The sequence below is a fragment of the Lipophrys pholis genome (genome assembly GCF_963383615.2).
Source record: "Lipophrys pholis genome assembly, chromosome: 6".
Classification (NCBI taxonomy): domain Eukaryota; kingdom Metazoa; phylum Chordata; class Actinopteri; order Blenniiformes; family Blenniidae; genus Lipophrys; species Lipophrys pholis.
In genome coordinates this window covers 21,737,320-21,764,379 of record NC_137629.1, presented here as the reverse complement: position 1 = coordinate 21,764,379, position 27,060 = coordinate 21,737,320, and the positions used below count along the sequence as shown (strand labels likewise).

The 27,060-nt window shown below is 44.0% G+C and overlaps 1 protein-coding gene across 2 annotated transcripts; it reads right to left on the bottom strand.

Moving 5' to 3' along the window:
• Positions 1–359: 359 nt before the first annotated feature.
• Positions 360–26,468, bottom strand: n4bp3 (NEDD4 binding protein 3). Of its 2 annotated transcripts, none has more exons than XM_080466307.1 (10): positions 26,276–26,468; positions 5,872–6,152; positions 5,569–5,734; positions 4,748–4,960; positions 4,310–4,431; positions 3,968–4,163; positions 3,792–3,884; positions 3,450–3,701; positions 3,067–3,325; positions 360–2,347 (listed from the first exon to the last, which is right to left on the bottom strand). In XM_080466307.1, exons 2-10 carry the CDS (start codon positions 6,117–6,119, stop codon positions 1,977–1,979), a joined length of 1,920 nt encoding a protein of 639 aa, XP_080322433.1. In that variant the 5' UTR covers positions 6,120–6,152; positions 26,276–26,468; the 3' UTR covers positions 360–1,976. The 2 variants fall into 2 exon arrangements, with proteins under 2 accessions (XP_080322433.1, XP_080322432.1); XM_080466306.1 differs by lacking the exon at positions 26,276–26,468 and adding an exon at positions 18,940–19,023.
• Positions 26,469–27,060: the final 592 nt, after the last annotated feature.

The following is a 27,060-nucleotide window of genomic DNA, read 5'->3' as shown; positions in this document are numbered from 1 at the left end:
TGTTGTGTTTTTCCTGAGCAAACAGGGATCCTCCTGCGTTTCCACCTCGGCTGACCTTCCACCTCCCCGCTGCTGGTACTGCATGAGATGGTATGTGAGGGGAGGGATGGAGGCCTGGCCGGGGCCGGGGTAGACCAGGGAGGGTTTCAGGGAGAGGCTGAGATAAGGATCCAAGGCTAAACCTCTAAAAGCCACATTAGTCCCAAAAGCCTGCGCCGCGCTGTTCATTCTGTCATAAAGCCCTTGTCCTTCGGTTTTATTGGTGCGCTCCGTGGAGAGTTTAAAGCCCTTTACAGCAGGCGGGCGTCTGAGCCCTTGAGTGAATACAAAACATTTCAACATGAGACTTCCAGCAGGTCATTTCAAACTGAAAAGCCTTTTTTAAAAAAAAAAAAAAAAGACTATACAAATGTGTATAATACAGTTTTAATTCCAGTACATAGACAAGAGTCACAGTATGTTGAAGGGTCAACTCAGAGCTGGTTTCTGAATGCTCATGGATTAGTAAACGACACTTGGAAAAAACTTCTCATGCATTTGCTGTTACCGGGTTGAGTGTGTGCAAGAAATCCCACCAACGAAGCAGGGCAAACACATTCATCACCCACATCTACCAAACGCATTTGTTTGCCATCAAAGGTTGTGGAAATAAACCCTTTTGAGACGGTGTGCTTACGATACATTGACAAAAAGTCAAGTGAGACAATATCTACAGATATGTACAAACTGAGTTGATATCACCTGACTTTAATGAGAAGAAAAGGTGGCTTTTCCAGTTTTCCTGATGGCAAAGAAGTAGCATCCGTTACCTTGGCACCACAAGGCTTTAATCCTCCATACTTAACCCAGAGACAAGGCTTTCTTCCCGAGGTAAACCCTGAATCCTCGGGTCTGTCTGCACACAACGTGTCAGTGGGCCACTCTAAACCCAATCCAATCCTTTGGTTACCGTCAAGACTCTCCGGCAGCTCTAAGTTACTACAGAGTAAACACAAGATAGTCACAACCAGCTCATTTACAGGTTATAATTGGATGGAAGTCGTAAGCGGGACAGTGAAGGTGTTTGGCTGCATTCTGTACAGATTTTTACACAACTCTTCTCTGGCACAGACATTATTTCCGAGAAGCCGTCCCCGGCGTTGCGGGTTCAGTCTTTGCAGGATGGCGGCCTGAAACAGTCAACAAAGGGTGCAGAGGTGGAGAATGAGGACGGGAGTCAATAGAAGTTCATTTGCTCCAGAGAAAGAAGGATTTATCAGCAATAATAAATTAATCAAAGCTATTTAATCATATTAGTGAACATTACTTGAGATGGTGTGTCAAAATATCATGTCTATAAAGCACTAAATGGTCTCTGATTTATTGGACCGTTTTGAAGCACCCAGGCCTCTCGGATCATCTGGAACAGGTTTATTCAGAGTTTCCGGGATCAAAACCAAGTGGACTGAAGCAGCTTTTATTTTCTCTGGTCACCACCTGTGGAACAAACGTGCAGAACATCTGAAGTCGACTGAAACAGCCCATTCAAATATAAGCTTGAGCTGTTTACTGCAGCTTACCAGTGAAGAAGATACGTAACTCACCATTATCATATGAATGTGTTTGCTTTTTAAATGCAATTTATACCCATTAAAATGTCTTTTTGATTGTAAGTCCCAAATGTGAAAGGTAATTTTAATATTCTTTCAATGTTCAATTTTAATTCAATTCCATGTTTTTGTAAAACATTCTGACTTGCTTGAATGAAGCTTCATAATTAAACTTTCCTTGCTTTTTGTCTCAGAGGTAACCACTTACAATTTCTCAGTTAAACACAAGTTATTTAGAGGCTTGAATATTTGCTGACCGTCTCTGTTTTGATCACCACTTTTAAGCTTTATTATGTCCATTTTTCTTTCTCGGCCAGACAAACAGCCCTCTTAAGGCTCCAAACTTCAGGAGGCAAACACTTTGCATTGCAAACAAGCCGGCCGCATTCAAATTTCAGATGATTCGATCCTCTCTATCCATGGCAAACCAGGTGAATGTGTGCCATCCTGTTCACCTGCTCGCTCACTATTCAACTCTGCCACCTCCCGTTCCAGTGTCCCTCCTTCTCCTCCCGATCCACCTCCACCTCGCTCTCTGCCGGCCCCCAGCTGGTGCAGTTCCCTCTGGAGCGCCTCATTGCGGTGGTACATGTCCAAGTAGCTGGCCTGCAGCTCTTTCTGATAGCGGATGACCTTGTCTTTTTCCGTCTGCCATGTGTGCCGCTCCTCCTCGAAAGCCATGGCCTGGGCCTCGCTCTGGCGTCGCTCCAGCAGCAGCTCCGCACGCAGACGCTCCTCGGTGGGGCCCCCGCTCCCCCCTGCAAGGAAAAGAGTTCACGTGGCTTCAACTACGATCCAGCAGAACCAGAGGGGAAATGTGATGAAAGGCTTCGGCTGCTGTTAAATCCTCAGAGAACTTTGCTTCTGACCCGGTTACTCAAATAGTCTGACCCTAACCCTAAACATGTAAACGTCATAACTCAAAATAACCCAGAAAAGTTTGGCTTTTCCGTGTGAGTTTGCATGTTTTCTTTGTGCACGTCCAAGTTTCCTGTGTTTCCCCCAGTTTCCTCCTATAGTCCAAAAATTTTACGAGAATTGAAACTGTAAATGGCCTGTAATTGTGACGGTCTGTCTTTCTGTGTTTGCCCTGTCATGAGCCTGTCCAGTGTGTGTCCTTCCTTTTCCCAAAAGAGCCGGGATCGTCTCCACACCCCCACAGCACTGAGTTGAATAATCATGGAACATTACCTATCTGACCACTCATTCTACACTCAAGGATATTTCCCAATTCTGTGTTGAAAAGAAATAAATATGCAGCTTCCTGGGTGTCTTTGTGCTTTGTTGTTTGCTTTAACTGACAATGTACTAGCAGTCTCCCAATTTTTGGGGGGTTAAACAGAAATACAAAAATATATAAGATCAAATATCACTTGGACATTAAACAGGAGCTTTACAGTGTTTCAAAGGAACATCAGGTCCACTACAATGATGTGCTGCAATCAGAGCGGTGAAGTTAAATAATATGTAAAAGTACCTGTCGCTCCTGGTGTGGGACATTCCTCAGCTCCTTTTCTGTCCTCGTGTGCAATCTGAGAGAGACATTGACGCCGTTGTGTCCCCTGCAGGACGAGCTTCAGAGCATCGATCTGACCGTCTCTGTTGCGCAGCTCTGTCCGGGTTTCCCTGAGCTGCGTCTTGACTTGGAAGATCTCACTCAGCTTCTGGGTTATCTCCGCCTGGGAGTCCCTCAGCTGCTGCTTCAACAAGGAGATCTCTCCAGACTTTTGACAAACCTGAGAGTGACGGAAAAGAAAGAGGTGGGATGTTAAAGTTTCTCCTGACTTTACTGGATTTTTCTTATGAACTTGTCTGTATTTCTACTCATACTGATCAATGCATTCTATTCCAAGGCGTTACCTCCCACTGCGTCTCCTCGAGAGTTGGACTGGTGTGCTTTGGTATGGCTCCAGCATCGTGGTTCATTTCCCTTTTCAGGCCATCCAGCTCTTCCTGCAGTCGGCTCTTCTCCTGCTGAACCCTAAACAGCTCCAACTGCAAGCTGCGCTGGGAACGCTGGGCATGCTGGGAAACCTGACGTAGCTTTGCAGCGTACAAGCGTTTCATCTCCTCCACCTCCTTCTCCCACAGACGCTGTTTCCCTTCGAAAACCTGCGTGGACGAGCAGATGGGGTCAGACCTGAAAAAGCGAAGCAGACGGGTGTGCGGGGTGATAACCGAGGAGCAGACAATGAGATCCACCTGAGCGATGGCGCCCTCGCTCTCGTCCAGGTTTCGTTTCATCTGCTTGAGCTCATGTTCTTTCTCCACCAGACGCTCCTCCAGATCCCGCACCTGGACAAGACACGATGCGTGATTTAATAATGTGTAAATCACACTGACCTGCTCGTCCGTCCACCAGTAGACGCAGCCCTCACCACTTCCTCCACAGAGAGGGACAGCGTCCATTCATAAGGAGGCGGAGCCTCCCCACCGTATGGCGCCAGACGGCTCAGAGTGGCCATGCTTCGACATGCCATCTCCCCGATAGGCACTCCCACTGTCCCAACTGCCTTCAGACCCAGAGGAGGGCGTTCCAGAGTTCCAATTGTATTGATGTGACCCATTGATGCACTCGGGTAGAAAGAGAAACCAGAACACCCATTAAAATCTCTCTTATCGCCACCCACATAGTCATTTAGGATGAAAACTTGAGCGCAGCAGCCCAAAATTTGAATGTGAATACAAAGTGTAGTTAGGAAAATCACGGCGCTGCAGACCTGATATGAGCCAGGTGTGGGCGGAAGGGAGACCGGTACGGTGGCAAGCTGCTCATGGAGTTATGCCCCGAGTCCGACAGGTTATCATCCTCCTGACTCGTCCCACGCACCGAGGAGAGGGCCTTAAACATCACAATTACTCAGTTACGCATCACTAACTCTAATGGGCTGAGAAATTTGAAATTTTCAGTCTAAACCAATGGTTGAAAGTGAAAAAAAAAGAAAAAAGAAATCACAATAAGCTACTTGTTCTGCATGTGTAATCAAAGCATAAAGTCTGGGTCACAGATCTAAAGCCTATTTAATTGTTACGTGGCGGCAATTTTCCACCAGGCCAGCAAGCAAAGAATTACATTTAACAACCTCTTGGCAGAGGAACTGCTCATTGATCTTTAGGAACTGAACCAAGACTTCCAAGTTGCAGTGTCGTTAGGTTACCTTGTTGCCGCTGGATGTGGGTCCTCCGTGACGGGAGGGTGAGGAGGAGGAAGAAGAGGTCGACACGGCTTTGGGGACATGGGCGTACGCTCTGTGCAACCCATTAGAAAGGCCATGATCCATGTCTTCCGACTTGGAAGACGGGTAGAGGTTTTGCATGGAGCTGAAGTTCTTGGGTGTGACTGGCTTGAAGGCGGAAGACCTGAAACGACCCTAGAGAAGGACACCCGAGGAGATTCAAAAACATTTAGAAAGCATGCAAAGATGTTTTAGAAAAAGAAAAAATCTTCATTCAGTAAAATGAAGGTTGGGCTGCAGAACATAAATCACCCCTTTTCCATTAAATCCATGCTATTCCACCCTCTCTGTTCTTAGCGTTGATCAATCGGAGCAAAAAAAAAAAAAAAAAAAAGGGTTGTATTTGATTGCGGCAATAAATTTAGAACACAGCAAGTGGCAGATTCTCAATCTGTGCTGGTGAGCTGGAAACAGGCTGGATTGATTTATGCTGCTAACAGATTTCGGAGGTGTTGCATCATGCTGCCAGACATGTATAAATGTGATGCCGATCAATTTACCACAGGCCCCGCAGCATCTCATTGGCTATATATTATCTAAAGAAAAAGACAATTGGAGGTCATTCATCTGTGTCCTTGCATGAATGTGTGAATGAGACTGTGTACCCATCAATCGAGGGTCCTGCATCCCCTTGTGGGGGCTCCAGAAATTACTGAGTGAAAGCACTATTGCTCATCTAAAATGATTGTTTTACACTGTCCTTTGTACAATATATATATAAAAAAAAAAAGAAGACAAATCACCTTCTCATACTTGCCCCCGCTGGGCAGTGAGTTCTTTGTCAAATCTACTTCGGTGCCGTCTTTTTTGTAGACTTTGGGAAAAACGCTGTCGTCCTCGCGACCACTGACAGAGCTGAGGCCAGAGATAAGGCCCTTCTTGCCGTCACCACTCGCTTTATGCTCTTTTCTGTTTGGAAGCACAGCAGGTCACCTGAGGTCAAGGCCGGTCACATTTCAAAGTGCCCCGCAGGCAACGTCACCTTCAAAAACCTTCTGCTTGTGAAATGTTACGGCGGTGTCTCTCTTCTCTACAGCCGTGCCCACCTGGTGATGTTGAGGTAGTTGAGCAGCTCTCTCTGAGTGAAGCCCTTCTTCAGGAGGCCGTTGGTCTGTTTGGGTCTCACCTGTGGCACTGCGCGGTTGCTTTTAGTCGGAGACACATCTGGCCTTTCCACCAGACTCCCTACGCTTCCCATGCTGCAACGCGGGGAGAGAGGCGAGTCTGGGAAAGGGCTGCGGAAGTTCTTGTTGGGGCTGCGGGTCAGAGGAAGAGTCTGGACTGACGTTGCCATTGATTATTGGGCACGGTCGGGTGGTGAGTTGCTCTGTAAGCAAAGAAGCAAAAAAAAACTATGACTAAGCATGTTGGGTAGCATTGGTCATTTCTGTCATCCATTCTCCAAAAAGTTGATCTATTGCATTCTCAATCTTTATAAAATCCTCACTCAAGCTAGACAGTTGCATCCATTCATCTAAAGGCTAAACCAGCTGGAGCGATCGCAGCCGTCAAAGGGTAAAAGGCAGACGTACAATCTTGTCATCAAATAACCGAAAGAGTGCTTCTTAAGATTTTGGGAGGAAACTGGAGAAAACCCCACACATGCACAGGGAGAACATGCTCACTCCACAATTAGTACTTCACATGTGCAGTTCAGTTGTAGTTCAATGAAGCAACTGAAGTCTACCACTTTCCAACTGCTGTCTGTGTTCTGTTATACATGCATGGGAGTGTAGGTGAAGTTATTGTTGGAAACAGTGTTTCAACTTGTCAGTGTTTGGTTCCATTTCACTACAAGGCCACAGACAACTCCTTCAACTGAGACAGAATAAAATGTGTCTATGTATCCATCCCATAGCAAACTTCACCAGTTATTGCCATATTTACAGGTTGCAGTGGGTCTGCTTCTTCTGTTTGACCTCCTGTTTACCTCCTGTTTACTGTAATGGATCCGGTCTGACTTCCATGTCAAGACCCAATTAGGCCATTAATACGCAGAGGGATATACAAGATCCTTCGATCCATCTTTTGCTTTCATCACATGCATAATCTGTAAGGTACGCATCTGTGAGCTCCCTGGAAATGCACCAGAGTAATACCAGGGATGACCTGTGGGGGCAGTGTTATGCAGTATAGCTCATGTCTGACCAGCGGAACAAACAAAGTAGACAACACAATTTGGAAGACAACAGAAATAACGATCCCTCTGATGAAAGAAATGTGAATATATGTGTGGATATAAGCATATCTATGATATTACCTCACCTGGAAAAAAGAGGCTTTTCTGTCAACAGCGTATTGAAACATAAGACAACAAATGATCACTACAGTTCAAATTTTGAATAGCTCTGGGTGCAGGGCTATTTATTTTAGCAGATTTTATCCAGTTTCATCGATGTTTGGATTAGAGACCAACAATGAGCACTGCCCTCTTCTGGATGTATTGCTCAACAACCACAACATAAGGGACACATGGGTGTATGTACGCAGTGATGGATGACAATGTTTGAAAAAAGCAATTTATGTGCATAAAGAAAGCTTATTTGGCCCTTTACTGCTGATCTGGGTGTGTGAATTCCACTTCCATTTCTCGCGAGCTAAAATTTTTACAAGACGTTTTGTAGTGCAGTTTTGGCTGGAGAAATGACAAGTACCACACCACTGCCCATGCCCAAAGTGCAGGGCAGGATGATGCTCTCGTCCTGCCAATATACACATTTTAGCAGAGGAAAACGTTTAGAGTTGGTTAATATGCATGTATGAGACGCATGAGTAGAAAACACAAAGTCATCATGAAAAGCAATGATAACTCGATAAATCTCTTCAGCTCATTTTTCAGTGGAAAGATGTTTTTCTGCGGCAGAAAGTGCGAAACTGAACGAGACTGTCATTCTTAAATTGAACTCCACCTCTTGTCCCTTCACTGCTGTGAGCAGGATGTCGATCCCCGGAGGACGAGCTGACACACGTTATATCAGCTGGGTCTCTCTGTACAGACAGCTGTCTCACAGTGCAGCTAAAACAACTCGGCTTCCCACAACATCACTTCACCATAAAACCAGCACACACAATCAGACCACCATGCAAAACGCTCCAGGGGACAATAGAGAATATGTGAAAATGCCTTTAAATTGTTGTTCTTACAGAATCAGTCTGTCCTCTCAGCAGCGTGTGTTGTCTTTCCCAGACGCAAATCAAAAGACCAGGGGATCAAGTGAAACATGAACTCCGTGAGGATAATGCTGTTTTTTTTTTTTTTTTTTTTTTGGGAGGCAGAACAGCATATGTCACATCATAAGCCTGTTATGTAACCCTGATCCGACTGGGTTACAACAACTCATTTCTTTAACAACACGGAGAAACAAAAACAGAAGTGCTCTGGATAACAATGTGGAGCTGAGACACATTAAGATCAGAAAATGAAAACAAGCTCTGCAGCAGCTTGACTTATTTACGAATGACCCGTGTCTTTCATAAGTCTTACACAGCCCCAATAGATTCTCAGCCGATCTGATGGCTGTGTGTGTGTGACATCATGTTTTCTATTCGTCACATCTATACATCATGTCATTAACATTTCTGATTGACTGGAAGCTAAATTAGATGCCAAATTTCCCCCAAAATCCACATGAAAAGCTGAATCGACTTCAGTTTTAAGCTTCTTCACACCGACGCAGCAGATCCTCTCCCCACAACCACTTACTCCCCCTCATCCATCACCACAGCTTTTTTCTAAAACACTCACATATCCCCTCCTTTCCTCCTTTTCAGACAACCTCATTAAGGATCACTATTGATTTCACCTCTGTGACCCCCCCCCCCCCCCCTCTTCCCGAGCATAAACACCCACAGCAGTCATAAAGCATTCCTGAAGCCATAAACTTGAACACGCTCCGGTCCTTTCCGACTATAAACAGGACCCGAGGGGGGGAAAAGTCTCCCTTCATGTTTGGCCGGCTGATGTGGCAACCGGGGAACTGGTAGACTTTTAATGGCTGTATGGGCATACAATTGATTTGTGGTTTTGTGTATGCAATCAGATAAGATTTACAATGAGGGATCAAAAAGAACGAAAATAAGCCAGATAACTAAATAACCTAACAAGCATGTCTTAAAACTGTATGCGGAAGCTGCTGTATGTAAATAAAAGCACAATGGCATGAGAACATGCAAAGTCCACAAATTCTGCCAGGGCCCAGACTCAAACCACCTTTTATGTCTCTGAGCGGGGACACTGCAGCTCCAGGTAAACATAAATGCTTTCAAAGAATAGTGATGGTTTCATAATGTTTTGCACTGTGGTGAGTCATGAGCCTCAATGGAGTCCTTGAAAGCACCACAGATTTGTTTTCCATCTTTTTTTTTTTTCCTGCTGGTAGCTGCATTTCTATGAACAAAAATGGAAAAATAAAGCGAAGCCTAGTCACTTAGTGACTCATTGATTTTCTTCCTCCATCATCTAAAGCTGCTTTATGCAACTTATGGCAGCGGGGAGGTGGAGCCAATCAAATCTGAAACTGGAAGATTGACAAGGTGCAACCAGGACACACATACACACACATACATCGTCCAATTCCACTAACAAGCAAGTTTCTACGCCGTGGGAGGAATCCGGGCCACTTAGACAAAAACCTACACATGCACACAAAATCTGTGGAGGTATAATTGAACCCTGGCCTTCTTGTTTTGAGGCAAGCCTGCGAACCACTGTGCCCCGCGTAGCCCTTCAGTTATAGTGAATGGACTAAGAAGTTGACGGTTTGCACTTTGTTGGAAGGAAAAAAGTTTGTGCATAGTCAAGATTCAAACGTGGTCATAGTCAAAAAGGCTTTGGCAGGTGCTGTGTGTGGCTGCAGGGAAAATCAAACACAGACTCACGCAAACTAATGACCAGGCCCATCCTGACGCCTGGCTGTCAGCGCTACACTCAGTACATGATCACCGCACAGACATCTGATGTACAAGCAGAGACACCCGCAGCGACTCACTGACATCTCTTCTTGTTTCTAATACAATCCACATTTATGCAGTGCTTTGCACTGCTGGCCTTGACAGTTATAACAATTATGCAAATGTTTGAAATAGGCAAAGAGAGCTGTGTAACAGCAGTTGCAGCCCACTCCATCCAGGGCTCTCAGCCAAGGCTGAGATCAAAGCGGCCCAATCTGCTCATGTTTAAATTCATGAGGTACAATTTCCCCCAATGTACAACTTCCCACTAAAGCATCCGACTCAGGCTGAGGAAAGAGGTCCGATAATCAATGGTGATAAATATAATAAAACCCAATATGGAACTTTGTGGACAAATTATATCCAGGGTGCAGTCCAGCCAGTTGCTCTGAGTGTTTCAGTGTGTCCAGGGTCAGAGGAAGACATGGACCATGTGAGTCAGCGCAGGTCGTACTAGGGGAGTATGTTTGTATGCATTTGATGAATAAACCATGAGCGTGTCCAACATAATGGCCACTGGTTCAAGGTCTGGCGCAGTATTTTTAGCTCCAGTGCTTCATTCAGTTTGTGTGTACCAAATACACTGGAGGCCAATCGATGCCTGACGGGAATCTGAACACGGAGGTGAGAGAGGGCAAAACTAATGTGATCTCCAATCTACCCAAAGAAGGGGAAAATCCTTTCAAGTTGTCACCACAAATTTTGTCAAGACTCAAGAAATCTTGCATCCAGTTGTTTCCATAATTGCCTCCTAGTTTATGAGCCAGAGCGAGATTTACAGCCAGGCCACGACTCTAGCCAAGGGGCCCTGAAATACAACACACCTCTTTAAATCACACACGCAAATGCGCGTGCGCACATCAAAGAGCACCAGGCTCCACTTTTGAGCCTCCTTGCAGGCTCAAACAACTCCAGTCTAATTGAAAAGTAGCCGCTTCTTGATTTATGCTTATTTCAAAGCAGAGATGAGCTTTTTCAAAAAGCTGCTAACTTTGATTAAACATAAAAGGGAGTGCTTTGAAGATGACTTAAACTCCTCTTTACTCAAAACCTGCGACATTACGGACCGGGGATGTATCTGACCCTGGTGGATTGCATATTTTAGAGATACGGTATGGAGAAACAGTGAAGTGGTGAATTGAGGGCAGATGATAAAAAAATAAAATGTGACAGGCATCATAGAATGACAATGCCACATATCTAATCAGTCTATCACACGTCGTTTAGATGCCCCCTCTATAAAACATGTTAGAATATCGTTTATCAAGAACCCCTCTGCATGATCAGATCTTTCTCCTGAGTTTTTCTTGATACTGTGCGGTCACAGTGATAGTTGGATGTCCTCTCAGAATCTAAAGTCCTTTGGAGAGCCACTTCACTACAACCACAAAGAAAACAAAGCAAGTAGCTTTTTAAGAAGGGGGGGGGGGCTCAGGGGTGCTCTCTTCTAAAATATTGTATCAGTAGGAAAAAAAAAAAAAGCCTTCAATGAAAAGGCTGAATGTGAAGAGGGGCACTTTCCATAGCCTTACAGACACACAGCTCAGCACCGGGACTCAGGCAGCGGAGAGGAGGATACGGAAGCCAAATTCCAAAGATGCTTTGCACAACACAAGCTCGGGCTCGTCGGTTTTTTTGATGCACAAAACGCTCACTCCCACGGACCCCTCGCACACACTTGTTTGTGTGTCTGCAGTGGTCAATCAGCAGACACCTGACAAGAAAAAAAGAAAAAAGCGGCACACAACAGCTCGCAGCTCCACATCCTCTGCCCTCTTTCTCTCTCTCATCAAAATCAAAGTTTGTTTACGTTTGTGGGGTACCTTTGCAGGTTACATCTGAAACTCCCACACAGCGCCGCACACTGTTACATTATATAAGCCCTATCAAAGCTGTTCTCGCTAGTCTTTCCACAGATGTTAGTTGTGTAAAACGCTACTGAGCGATTACCAAATCAGCAGCTACCCTTATTTAATCTAGTCTACCGAGGGCTGCAGCAACGTTTTTAACACCAACTCTGAAAGCCAGGCTGCCCGCCTTTAGAAAGATTTCCAACCAGCATATGGGGCCATAACTGCACATCGTGGCGGTTTGTTACAGTGTCAGAGCTTTTACACAGTGTCGCTGTTTATGTCACATTTAAGTACAGAAACAAGGTGATCATCTTTAAAGAGGACAGTAAGACTGAAAGTCAATGGCCATTGAAGCAGTTCCCATCAATCCATCCATCCATTCCCCTCGCCATGCCAGCATTCCCTCACAGTGATAATAAAGAGAGACACGTAATCACACTCATTTTGAGTCACCCATTACTTAACAAGTATGTCTTGGAATGTAGGAGGACACCAGAGAAAGCTCGCAATGAGAAAACTCATGGACGCAGTTGAGAGTGTTAACCAGTGCAGTGGTTTTTTGCATGTAAAGACAAAATGTAAAAAGGCCATCGCTGTGAGAATTAAGGCAATTCATTTGTAAAAAGTCTTAATTCATGGAAATGTGTTCACAAGCCGACTGGCTTTTTGACTAGTTGCATGTCTTTATGTAATTCAAATAAACAAACTTTCTAGTCAAGGTTGAGAGGAACTTTGTAAGGATGGTTCAGCTCAGAGACTTCAGCTTCACCTGCCTCCAGAACTCATTTGATGAGGCACCAAAATCAGTGTTAAGAGTCCAGAAAGACAAATGTGAGAGTATCTGAACTAAACCAATATCTGAAGATTGGACACTGACTGCTTTTATCCTTCCTGTTGTTGACTCACAAAGTTGTCAACTCACTTTGAATTCAACTCACTATGGCTCAGTTGGTAAAGCAGGTTTTTTCTTAACCAGAAGGTTGCCGATCCAATCCCCCAACTGTCTATATTTTAAAAAGCCCCTGGGCAAAACCCCCAAACTGCTCCCTATGGATGGACTGAGGACCTTGCATGGCAGACATGTACACTAGTGAAATAAACTACACCAGTTCTATTTCTCTTCCATTCAACTCGGGATGAATTTGACTCGAAATCAATATACATCTGACATGAAATGTCTCCCTTTAGGACACAACACAGTCATTCTCATGTCTACAATGGGGTGATGCCATAATTTCAGTCTTTTGCTTATACATTTATACCAATTTGTGAAGAACGATATCATGTAGTTCATGTGCATCATATAGGAAGTATAGAAGTCCCTTTTGGATTTATCCAAACAAATTACGAGTGATTTTGATTATTTTTTATTTTTTTGCAGAATGGACAGGCCTTATAGATCCTATAATAGATACTATGAATGTGTCCTAAACTTTAATGTGGGGAACCCGAGCAGGGGGTAATAAAAGTACCCAAGACGTGCTGCAGCAACCTCCCGTGTGTAATAATGGTAACAGCTAGATAGACACTCCTTCCTAAATTAAAGAAGGAAAAGGATTTTGTGGAATATTTTTATCAAGTGTCAACTTCAAAGAAAGAGATTTACAGTTTCAGATAAATCCCTTGTTGATGAGAAAACAGATTTTGCTGTCAGTAAATGAAACACACACGCACAGTGATGTAAAGAGACACAAAAAGAATGTATGTAGATGCACTGGAGATTTTCCTCTGACGTAACTTTGTCTTCATCTGTTGTCAGCAGAAGGCCGAGTCGTGCCCGAGGCGGACCAGGAAGGAAACTCGCAACATGAGAAGTGAAGAAGAGCGCCACTCTGTGATTAACTTTTACATGCTGGAGCGTAATGAGTGAGAGAGAGAGTGTGGCTCCGCCTGCAGGGCAAGGCAGCCGGGCAGCATGGTGCTAAAGTCTCCAATTGTAACTTCATTATAGACGGGAGACAATCAGCCAAACATGATTTCTCTCTACAAACTCAGAGAGAAACTGGAGGAGAAAGGATTTTCAACTAAACTCAGGGTGATTTCTGTTGTCCTCGGCTGTTTTCCCAATAAGAAAAGGAGATGGCTCGTAAGAGGGACAGACTCCCATTTCATGGCGAGACTTTCAGTCAAACATAATTTACTGGCAGTCTGATGTGGCGGTGCTAAAGCTGAAAGCCCAGTGTTCAGTCTTACACTGTGCCTATTGATGATAAATACCCCACTCTTTACAGAGGTCAAAGGTCATATTTGGTCACAGGGTGCTACTGAGCAGACAGACAGTTCAGAGGAGACACAGACGCTTTTTTTTTTTTTTTTTTAACTATCATCTGTGACGTGGAAAGAAACGCTGTAGGAGCTTTTATGCCATAAAATATCATTGATCACGCTCACTCAACATTACGGGGAAAATATTATCCAGCTACTTTGCTTCTATTGGAGTGATACACTGCCATTCTACTCCGGATGAATACTGAATATTTAAACATTTCATGAAGGATACACTTTTACGATTGTCCCCATGCTGGATTGAAACTGCCTGGCGCCTCGGGGAGGGTCTCAAAGGCAGAGCGTTTATTGACTTTGCTCTCCTTTTGCCATCAGGCATGATGAAGCAATGTTTAATTAATAAAAGGAGAATACAATCTGTCATCAATACAAGATCATTCATATTGAAAATGACTCTATTGCTTCTGCAATTCTATGTGTTACCGTCCAGAAAGTGATCCCATCTTAAGAAAAATGAACAATCAACATTGTCGAGATTTATAATTTTTTTTTAGGCAATCATCAGTTTATTTGGATTTATGGTTCTGATGCAGCCAAGGTAAGAAACGACACAGCAACAAGCAAACTGGAGTTTGACCTCGTGTCCGTCAGACTTGGGTATCTTACTTTTCTGGTGCATTTATATACATTTTATGGGAAAGAGTGTCAAACCTACAGGGAATTTAGGGTCACCCATCAGCTTACGAATGCAAACAGAACTATCAGGATTTGCTGGTTTCATGTTTGCGTTGCAACGTTTTCTTCGGTTTTACTAAATTCTCCCACTAAAGACACTTGAAACTCCTTCGAAACTGCAGCTTGTGATGTCACATCAATAAAAATGTAAAATTGACATTATTTGGAGTCATCCCTTCACACATCAACTCATATTTAATATCTAAATATTTATGTTAATACCCAGCTCGGACCCAAGTTTATCTCTCTACTGCATTTATCACTATAAAGATAAATCACTTGTTACAAAATGTTGGCAGACAAGTTTAACATATTTTGGCATTTCAGTCTTTTAAGAATTTGACTCGCACAACTTCAGACAGAAAAAAACAAAAAAAACTCAGCCTCCTTGGGAAAGCTGCGGTAAAAATAGTTTCATTTTACAAGCTTTCAGGCTCTATTAGAGGTCTCAGGAGAGAATCATACCTGGCTGGCACTGGCCTGAAGTCACTCCACCAAATCAATCGAGACTTGCTCTGAGGCAGACTTCCTCACTTTGTACCTGTTAGGTCATTGATGGGAGGCCGCATCGAGCCTCGGCTTTTCCCACTGCTGTTGACTCTACAGTATTGTATTTCCGCACAGAATTCAATTACTGCCTCTGACTACAGTAGCCACGTTGGGGTTATCTGAAGTGACTGGTTGCACTGGTGGAACCTTATTGATCAGGATCTGACTGATGTTACGTAAAGCTGCTTCATTATGAGAAGACAGCACCCGAGGGAGAGAGTTCACAGGCCCTCCACCTACCTACCTCAGAGTACCATTGGATGTATTTATTATTTATGTTACTTCTGCTCTAGTTCCCTTCCAACAGTGGTTCAGTGGTAACAGCGTGGTTAACATCCTCAATATTTAGTAACCCGGACTCATTGCACAATATGAAACTTTAACCTACGTAAGGCTGTGAGTAAATATGTGCATGTGTGTGTTTGACTGTAATAAAAAGAGAGATCAGTACTAGCAGCATAACTACACAAACATTTTCATGCGTTGCCTTTTTATCCTGCAGACTAAACCTGAATGACTTCTTGCTCAACACTTGCCCAGAAATTAGCTTGAACCCAAAATGTATTCACTCAGAAATAGGATTACTTTGATCAGTCACATTAGTCTCCATAGGTTAGTGTGCAGTCAAAGTAATCATGCGAGAGGTAAAGAAGCAAAAAAGAAATCTCCAGCACTATTCTAAAAGAAACACAGAAACACAGGAAAATGGCTCGTGTTGTTGTTCTCTCCAGAAACACCCTGCTTTGCTTTTGTTGCTGCAACCACATAAGCAATTTAATGCAGTTTAAAAGAAGTAACAGTGGCAGGTTCAAAAGAGAATCAGCTAATGTTGAAGAAATGCTAAGAAATGGTTGTTAATATGACGTTTATGACACCGAGCTGAAAGACTAAGGCTGATGTTCTGTGATATAGACGAGACGATATCGTCACCATATCGTTATTCGTGTACAACAAGATGTTATGATAGACGCTCACAGAATGAGAACCAACCACGAGCCCTGAAAAAACCCCAAAAGACAATGCCATTCCAGATAACATTGCTGCCGTATATATTTCATCAGGGGATTTCTGAGGAAAACAAATCGCCCACTAACAACATGAAAACAGGTTAATACATTTGAAATTCACCATGCTTTTATTATGAAGTAAGTACATAACTGACTACAAAATTTCTACCATTTATTTTTCTTAAAAATATATAGACCTATTTCCAAGCGTCCGACATCCTGGACTTGTTGAGGTATTGCTTCTTTACACTGTCTGTGGAACGTCTGCAAACCGAGCATGATGCATTCTGGCACCATCTTTTATTTTTCCGTTTCTGATCCTTTGATCTCGTCGGGAAGATGAAATTTGGCGCCGTGTTCAGGTGTTAATACACAGAGTACAGTGACTGACACACCGAGAGCCGACAGAAATTAAGTGTTTATATCTTTATTGTGAGCATCACTGCAATGCAACGATGATTACAGCATTCATTTCTGAGATATTATTATGAAGTCCCAAAGAGTTTCTAATAAAGAAGAAAGCACAGAAGCTATCGGGCTTTTCTCTTTTAAAATCAGGCTTAAAACCTATCTTATTTGATATCTCAGGTCACCCTGGATTATTTGCATAGTTAGACTGCCATAGATTTAGACGACAGGTAAACCTAATTCAATGCACTCAGCCAAAAGTTCAGGCCACACATTAGAGGTGAATCTTCTTAACTGACTTCCTATCTCACATTAATTTAATTCTGCTGCTGTTGTTGGCCAGCGGCAACATTTTTTCTTTAATTAGCTTAATTACCTCATGCTGAGAAGCTCACTGGTTCAAGTAAAACTCAGGAATACTACACAGTCGAGTGGTCCACGTTCATTTATAGCTTTAGAATTGGCAGAGAATGGATACTTGGCTGGAGTTTCAATACGTCAGCCCTAATCCCAACCAATGCAGGCAGAAACCCACCACCGCTGAGTCAGGTGCAGTTAGTTTGCTTCCTGGTAGTTTTTCTTTTCCACCGACTCCTCTGCTTGCTCATAAGGGATTATTATTTTTCTTTTTTTCATATTTTCCCACATAGCGTAATTAGAACATGTGAGAAAGCAGACAGATGAAAGGTATCATGTTCTCTTTATTTTCTGCTCATCTTGCTGACAAGCAAACATGATGCGGTGTTTGCCAACTGCCGGTATCAGCAGGGCGGCCTTTACCACATACCAGTAATGTGAGGAAACAACCTCACATTCTTCACATTTATTCCAGGGTAATCATTAATGTGCCTTCATATAGTGCTTGTAAGGCTGACAGAGTCCATGTGGACTGTATCCTCCTTTGTTGACCTTGAAAAAAAAAAATTTCTACCTCATCCAAAGCACCTCTATTCCCATGAGAACCAGCCTGGTAACGGCAGACCAACATCAAGAGTTTAGTTACAGATAATTCAGCCACATAATCAGAGTGCCGGGGTAATACAGTGCTAAATTGAGCCGATGAAGACAAAAGCATGAGAGGGATGGCTTCTTATTAAATTCTTTGCAGACAGGGTGGTGGGAGTGAGCGGAGACTTTCTCCTCTTTCTCTGTGGCTTCATTGTTTCCTGGAGCGGTTCACGCAGGAGTCACTGTGATTACTGCGATGGAAATCGAGTGGTTCCCACATCGACCCACACCTGAACCAATTCCACTTAACAGCTGCGGTGAGTGTGTGCACACGCCCCCAGTGTTAGACCACACACACACACACTCAGCAGAAACACAATTGGTGAAAATGTGTGGTCTGTAGCTAAAAATTGATCAGGATTCAGAGACGCACAAAGATATGGACCGGGCCAGCGCGCCGTGCGACTGTGATTAAAATGTTTTTGCTGATCACACCGCAGGCTGCTCTCTTTGATCTCATCTGCACCACAACAGCAGAAGAAGACGGAAGCAGCGAGCCCTGATGCTGACGTTTGCACTCCTTCCTCCCGTAGTGTTTCTCTGTAAATAAAGTGAGTGTTTGTTGTTTGTCAGGCCTTGAGAAGCTGCAAGGTGGGAAACTACTTGTGCAGCCAAAACCAGGGCACAACTTTCCTGTCGGGAGTTTACAACAGTAAAGCGCCAGAAAAACAACACAAACGTCTGAATTATAAAACTTTTACATGGTCTGGTGTTGAGATTTGCCACAAGCTGTGGTGGGAAATTTTACCCTTTAATGTGGTAACAGAGTGACTGAAGCTCAATGAAAACTTTGTGATCATCTTGGGTACACAGGAAAGTCATGAGTAGTCCTCAGGGGGAATTCCAGGGACACAAATAGACGATCAGAGCAAGATTTATTTACATATAACAAAAACAAAAGGGCGAGACGGCGTATTGAAGAATTGAAAATGCATCACCGAGTGGACACAATAAGCCTATGTATCCTTATTTAGGCACCATTAACCATCAATTAGCACCTTTGCTCTGCCCCTGGACATGAATGGAGAGGTCGAAGCTGTTGCTCAGTGTGACGTCATTACCTCTGGAGAAAAGATTTAGTTAGAAAAATCCAAACGAGCATTCCTCACAGGCAAAGTAATTAACAACCGAGTTGTTTTGCTTTTCTCCTGGCAGGTTAAGCTCCAGACTTAAAGTACATTTAGGTCTCTGGCATGTAAATACATCAGCCTTTTTCACCGAGAAGGCTGGGGAAAGCATACAACGTGACACATTTACTTTAGGTGAGTGTCACACGGCAGCCCTTTCAATTTCAAATAATGAAAGTGTGTTTCCATAAGATAAACGTAGAAACTGGTTTATTAACATAGAAGAGAAGTAAGATAAAGCACTTCTTTACCTGTGTGCGTGTCCACCTGAACTTCCCTCCTGTGCTGAAGCTGACTGTTTCTCTTTTTCACACGCCTGATGATCAGGACATGTGACTTCCCATTTCCTGGTCTGTGATGGCAGCTGGGAGGTGCGTGGATGAGAAGAACCAAAAAAAAAAAAAAAAAAAACAACTGCAAAAAATGAAACCACTGACCTGCAGACTAAAACAGGAAGACTTTGCTCAGATCTCAATAGCTAAGCTGATCCTAAGCTGTTCGTGGAGATAGTTTTAAATCCAGGCAGCAGCATCTCTTGAGGACAGGCCTGTCATTCACACAGAGAGCTGAGTTAAATGACAAAGCTGTTTGAGTCATCCGAGAGAGGAAAGGATGTAAGGTTAACAGTTGTTTTCCATTCATCATACACCTTCCACTCTCCCTGCATTTCTGCTCATCTCTTTGCACACTCTGTGAGCCCGCTCGGGCACCGGTGCGGTTGGACTCGTTTCTCCAGTTCGTGTAACAAAGCCCTGCATGTCAACTGGCTTTCGGCCTTTCAGTTCAGACCCGGCGCTGACAATATCGGTGCCAGCTCCATCAGACAAACACCAGCAGCGCAGCGTGTCCTGTTTGCTCACAAATAATAAGACAATCATGAGGGATTAGGCCTGGGCCAACAGAAAGACAGCAGCAAACCAGAGAAAGAGGGATGAGGGTAGGGAAAAAAATAACAGCACAAAATGAGGAAGGAGGGGAAAAATGAGGACCTGTGGAGGCTGTGTCAGAGTGGACTGTCTGGACAATAGTCTGTTTGTGAGTCTCTTTTCCCAAGTTACTGGACGGGTTCTGCGTCATATCAAGTTGCTTAACTCAAACTGGCCGGGCTCACATTTGAGGAGAGAAGAGAGAGAAGGCATTGTTCTCTGCCCCTCACTGAGACGAGAGCGACTGCTTTCTTCTGTCTTCGCCATGCGATGTCGGCCACTGAGCTGAGGGCAGTGGAGGAGGTCTTCCTTGAAGCCGGCACCAACAGGCGAGCAACGCAACAATCTCAACTAATTAAAGCTCCGAGCCAACCAGAAAATGCTCTATGATCAGATTGGCGAGTTATTAAAAGCACTCTGGTGCAAGAATGTGATGTTTCATGCTGCTTCTTTGCAATTTGAAGAAAACAATGTTGAAAAATGAAAAGAAGGGCATAACTGTCATCATCAAAGCAAGGCAGGCCGGTCTAACACATGAGCAGGTGCCACCCGACCCCTGTTATTACGTCTGGGCCCCACAGGCATATCCAGTCACAGATTCCTCGGATAGTTTGTATAAGTCTCCCAGCTAGCTGACAAAACAGCTCAGAAGAGGAAGCTGGAGAGGCCTGAAGAAAGGTAAATCAGGTGTGTGGAGAGATGGGACAGAACCAACCAATCACAAGAATTCACAAGATCTTCAATCTATGGTGCCCAGCATAGTCAGCCTCGTAATGTGGCTCTGTCCCTGCAGTCAATGTTGTGCTATGACTTGGACAATGTCGCTTTGCAATATTATAAAGTTATTTTGATGACACGACAAATGTTATTTTGGTTGTGCTACACCACGAATTCTACAAAGAACCGGGTTAAACTTTTTCATCAATGCATGAGAAAATGGTGGGCTTGTGGTAGCGGGAGGAGGGAAGACAGGATCAACAGAGAAGGAATGTGGAAGTCAATAAATGGAAACACAATGTAGAAACCACACAGGGGGACGAGTCGAGGCCTGTTTATAGATACTGTACCTGTCCGACCGGTCAACCAGACGGGGCGACAGCGACTCACGCTAGACTCATTTCCTCAGCGTAAGCTCTCCTGGACAATAACTTTACGAGAAATGGCTCCGGGGGGGGGGGGGGGGGCTGGATGTCTGCTTCTGGAGTAATAACGTTATTCAGTGTGAGGCAGCCTCTCGAGGTCAGTGTGTCTGTGGATCTGGAGTCAGTATTTGTTGAAAAAAACAGGACATGACATTTAGAGGATTTGAATAACTTAACGCCACGGTGTATAAATACAGAGCACCTCTCAGTCATTTCTTTGCGATAATCGCTTGAGCAAGAGGAATATCACAGGGACAGTGAGCCTGCTCCACTTTGCTACCTGTGTGACATGTTAACGGACTCTAACCTTTAAAAATGCCGTATTGATTTTCTGTAAAAGCGCAGGATGTGACGGGAAATTGAGAATGCTGTTGGAGAAGAAGACAGCCGCGGCTGCTGCTAACTTGTACGAGCAGATATAAATACAACAGTGCCCACTCACAGAGGAGGGCTTTGACTCGTGGCCTTTTGTTCTGCAACACTACAACTCTTCAGACTAAATAAAAGAGACGCGAGCTGAGTACAGCACACCATCCACCCCAACACACACACACACACACACACACACACGCAGGATAACTACCACTGCTGGTATCTATAGAAGACAGGGGAGCGCGGGCGCTCCTCGCAGGGAGATAAGCCCGATCAATAAAAACATGAGGAAGCGATAAAGCTGAGCTATGTGGTGAACACACCGCGAGGGAGGAAGGCTACATTCGTTAACCAGACAATAGTCCCAGGACAAGACGAGGCCAGGGTTAGCGCCAGGGAGCGGATATTTCTGTCAGGCTTCTGAGTCGCTGGCATTCGCAGACAAAGGCCACAGTATGAGGTCCGTCCAGCCTCCAACACACATGGACCTTTCCCCTCTGAAGGTCACAGGGTCCTGCCTGTCCCATGAGGACGACACAATTGTTCGGCAGTTTTGTGGCAGGTCAACTAACCATACCGTTGATAATAACCCCCGGAAATACCCGGGACAGTAGACGTCAGAGTAATTAAATATTAAACAGTGCATCTACCAGATCTGGCTCATTTGGCAGTGGGAGATTTTTTTTGAGTGACAGAAATGAGCAAGTGGGCCACATGGATAGAGCCTCCTTATGCCAAATCCACCCATGCATGCTCACACTTTAACTGTTACACATGATAAATCTGGGATGTTCAGTACTTTACATTAGCTGTGCTGCTGAGGTGTGAAGGATGGGGACGTGCTGAAGTCGTTTCTGGTTTCTAACAGTAAAGAAGGCTAACTTTGAAAATGTGACTTTATCGTTGTCACAATGTCAACAGTGGAAATGTGGCAAGAAACTCACTGAACTGCCGGGTTTCTATATCAACTGCAATAGTTTGTTTCACTGTTTCAAACACAGTTTCATTCCTGATAATCTCGCCAGTCAGAAGCACAAAAAACAAAATAACAATGTCAACTGCTGTGCTTCTGAAGCGCTGGTGGAGCTGCAGACATGCATGTGATGAAAAAAAAACAAGAAAAGAAAGAAAAACAATTGCAGCCAAGCAGTTAAAATTGGGTTTAAGACTAGGATGACCACCGTCATTTGGAAATCCAAAAGCACAAAGACACCACCATATTACTTCAGTACTCAGTATCATATTATCGGGCTGGCACTACACAACATTACTGCACAGCCCATTCTTTAGTAATATCTTGCAGCACTAGTTTCCATTTTACTGGGAATTAACACAAGATAACACTCTGACCTCAAAACTGACATGCTGCCACATGTTGTGGATTAGATAAATTCCAGCAGTTAAAATGTAGTGTCTTCACCTCTTTTATCTTCTTCAAATTATAATATTAACAATGTGTATTAGGTGATAGTCCTCTAATGTGTCACAGAGCCAAGTGGCCAAAGATGTTGTTAGTTCATGTATAATCATTTCTTGGGCATTTTAAAGGGAGATAATACTCTAAACATAAGATAAGGTTTAATTATCCTGGTCTTTGAGATCTCTCCTTGGGCCAATGCAAGTGACATATATATATGAAGTATCACGAAGCTGCAGAGGTCTGCTCCTAATCTGTTCATTTGTATGACTTTGTTGAAAGAGGAAGTTAAGTCAAACATACAAGCCAGTCAATAAGTCTTCTTGTTGTTTTTATAGCGCAAATGAAAAAGTGAAATATGAAAAACCAATATGGATTAAGACAACTTGGAGATTCGCGAAATATAAAATAAATACGCACCCTGGACAGGTCGCCACTCCATCACAGGTAGTTTTAACGGACCATGGTGCAATACGGGGGTCACTGTAATTAGGAGACGGCGTGTCAATTGTTTACATACTTCGGGAGATCAATCTTCAGCTACAGGGAAACACCTGTCAATTTAGAATTAATCATTAACTCAGGTGTGTTTTCTTTCCTGACACTTGGAAAGTAACTCATTTTGAGCTCGGAAACCAGAGGAATGTTTTCACTGGAATACATGTGAGCTGTTATCAAAGCTGAAAATAACTATCTGGTTGCAGAATGACGCTGGAAGTTCCCTGCAGGGGCAAACACTTTCCGCTGAATATCCGGCAGATAAACTCATGCAAATCTAGGTCCTTTTCAGGTGAGAACACTAAACAGTCTTACATTCAAGCGAGGCAGAATGAAGGAAGACAGCTCTGCACGCCTGACCGGGTCCCACAGTGATTTCTCCAACCCGGCCGGGCGATAATCGCAGCGACAGACGGCTCAAAGAGCGGATCAGGCCAAGCCACAGGCGGGGAGAGGAGTGAGGGCGAGCGGTGGAAGTGTAAGAGCATGACACTTTCACCTCGGAGCGATCAGGCATGGCAGTGTCTATAAAGAGTCTATGGGATGAGCGCGGACGGAGCAGAAAGAATGGGGTAACAGGATGAACGCAAGATTAGGCGCATGGGGTAAGAGGACAGGTTGAAAGGGAAAGAAAACCAGGGGGAAAGAAAGTTTAGAAGAAAGCCGAGGAATTACAGAGTGGAACGGGAGCTGATTAGTGTTTGATTAGGTGGCTGGCCTAAGGGGAAATGTCTGCCAAAAAAAGACCATTACAGCTGTGCGGCGCTCGCTCCACCATCTGCCAGAGCGTGGTATGCATGACTGACCTGCCATGTACTTAGACACGAAGAAACGCAAAAAAAAAAAAAGGTCACTGTATTCATTGTACTGGAAATCGACATCACTGCAGTAAACCTGGATTTCATCTGTTCTTGCTTATAAATAAACTTTCTGCCGCTCCTTTAGTATTGACACAACAAACTCAGGGCGTACGAAGGCGTGGACTTCATTCAAAACTCCCGTGCTTGGGGGAGCAATGCCGAGCCTCTAATCTTAGGTTGGGCAACGCGAAGCAAATGGCCGGCAGACATCCGACGGTCAGCAGAATTAGTGTTTCATCAGCTGTCATTGCGTTAATGACGGCAATGGATGCGCACACACAGGACACAAGGCACACACTCACGTAGGGGAGTGTCCACCCCCTGGGAGTCTTACAACAGCTGAGCGGAGACAACATCAGCTGTCTGAATGATTCTGCTGGGAAGAAAAGCAGCAAGGAGTCAGACTGTGTTAACAAACGCTGTCGTCAAAAGTCTCACTGAGCTCTGCTGGGCCAGTTGGACCAAGTCGTCCCTGGTTTTGTGTGTGAACGACTGAGTGAATGTGAAGTTGTGACTTCTGAAGTGGTACAATGCGCGTATATTTAAAGTCCATTTACCATTTGAATGTCACTGGACTTCCAACCAGTTGCCACTGAGCACAGTACAAACGATTTAGTTAAACTAAACCTTTCTACCAGAAACTTAGAGTCACCAATTAACCTGAAAATGCATATTTTTTTTAGACTGTGGGAGAAAACCGAGAATTGAGAAAAAAAAACAACATACATGCACGATATGAGCACGGACTCAAAGTGCGGACAGTCTCACCATGTATACTTGTTAAAATATACAAATCATCCTTTAAACAAACAGATTTATTCATAGTTTCATAAAATGGTACTGTTATTTCGAATACTAAATGTAAAATGCTGTTAGTTTTGTGTACATTTATTGATCAGCCGATGAGAAAATCTTTATTCAAACTTGAAGGTTTTTTTTTTTCTTTCTTTTTAATTGCCACTGTTACAAAAACTACACTCTCCTTATTAGTAGCTTTAAAAGATAGACCATATAAAGCAATTCAAATACATATCTTAAAAAACAATATGAACAACTGAGATGTATACAAAAAAGAGAAAACAAAAAAGTGAACATTACATAACCACAGTATTGCAATTAATGGTAGATATTACACTTGTAGGCATCCGACATTATCATTAGTGAAAACTAACATTTTCAGTCCCTAGAAGCACACACTCCAGGTAACTACTGGTGGTATTTAGTCACATGGACAGTTTTGTGTTATTGATTTAAATGTCGTGTGTTTAAAAACACAGATTTGACTTCCCTCGTCTCCTTCTGACTCACTCGAGGAAACATGTTTACAAAAACTCCAGCACAGCAAGACCGACATGCAAAATCTGGACTCTGCCACCTCTTTGAGAAAATTAAGTGGGATGGGTGAGATGAAGAAATGTTTTTTGCTTGTGTGTGACTTTACCCCTAAACAACAGTTAAGCCATCACAGTGATTGCCAGGCAGTGATGAGCACATTCACATCGGCAGAGTCGGCAGCGTCACCTCGCTATCACCTCTCTGAATCCCCCCCCCTATAATTTAATCTGGAATTACAGTCCTGGTTACCACGCAGTCTCCAGCAGCAGCCCACATATCTATTGTCTCCCTGCTGTCAGAGCTGCTCACTCCACTTGCGTCAGCGTACGCCTGTAACAATCACATTCAGCCCGGCTCTTCCTGCAACGCTCCGTGAGCCCGCAGGTCAGAGGTCACCTGTGGCCTCCGGTCTCCACGACGACAGCCTGGCAGTCCCCAAGACTGAGCAGGAGACCCTCACCACCTCCAGCACCCCCCCCCCCACTCACTCACACACTCAGAGAGAAGCAGCTTTTGTCCCCTCAAACTCCTGAGCATCTAAAGAGAGCCTGGAGTGTGAGCCTCACCCCCCCTAAAAAAAACTAAAAAACATTTACAGCCAAACAGTTCAATGCACTGGAGACCACCAGAGCTGCAAAGTGACAAGAGATAAATGGCAAAAAAAATATTGTCCTCCACACACACACACACACACACACACACACACACACACACACACACACACACACACACACACACACACACACACACACACACACACACACACACACACACACACACACACACACACACACTTGTGAGGATTAACCCTGATTTAACCACTGCAAACTGCGGCCCCGTCTCGAGCTACACTGTCTCATTAGTTTAAAGACTTTAATCTGCACCGTCCAAGCTGATCATCAAGTCTCCTCTCTTCAGCATGAAGTTTCGGCCAGGCTGTCATCCTCCATGTGCTCTGACTCACCCGGCTGCAGCGGCGCAAGTGCACGCGGAGCAGAAAAATAAATAAATAAATGAACAAATCAATCAAAACTCACCATATTTTGCACGCAGGACATCTTCTGGAGGAGTTTGGTGCAGCTTGGTTTCTTGCAGGGCGGACAGAAGAAGAGGAAGCGGGTTTTATTATTGTTCCAGGTCTCGCGTGCTGGAGGCGGACTGAGACCAGCCTGCTCGCGCTGAGCAGCCAGAACAGAGCAGAGCAGACTGGGACCGAGGCTTTTCCCTCTCACTGGTTTCAAGAGTTTCTCTCACTGACCGGACCCACACGCACTTCAACATCCAGGGGGAGGACAGCGCCATCTACCGTGCAGATTAGTGGGCGCAGTGCATTTAAACTCATACTCTGCACGTGTTATCCTATTCCCACCATAATGATGTGAATTACTGCAGCTTTTTTTTTTTCTAAAAAGAGGAATTGCACGACTCCAAATGACAATCCGAATGCATGAATTGGAATTACTATCGAAAGAAACTCAGTAATACAATAATTTGGAGGGATTTTATTCCCACTTGAGTCAAATGTGCTTAAAATGAAATTTTTAACCAATATCTAATTTAAACGCTAACACAATAACCTCATATTGAATGACAAGCTGGGTTTGTTTTTTTCTATTATAATGTATTGTTGTTATTATATGCATGTAGGATATATATCTTTTCCCCCTGTTCACTTTTGTCATTATGGTGGTGGGGTGTGAGTGTGTGGGTTTTGACTTGTTCATGTTTTGATTTGCACAAAAACAATAAATAACATTCTTAGAAATGACAAAAGTCCCATTTCCTACTTTCACCTGTGAAACCACTGAATAATCTTTTTTCT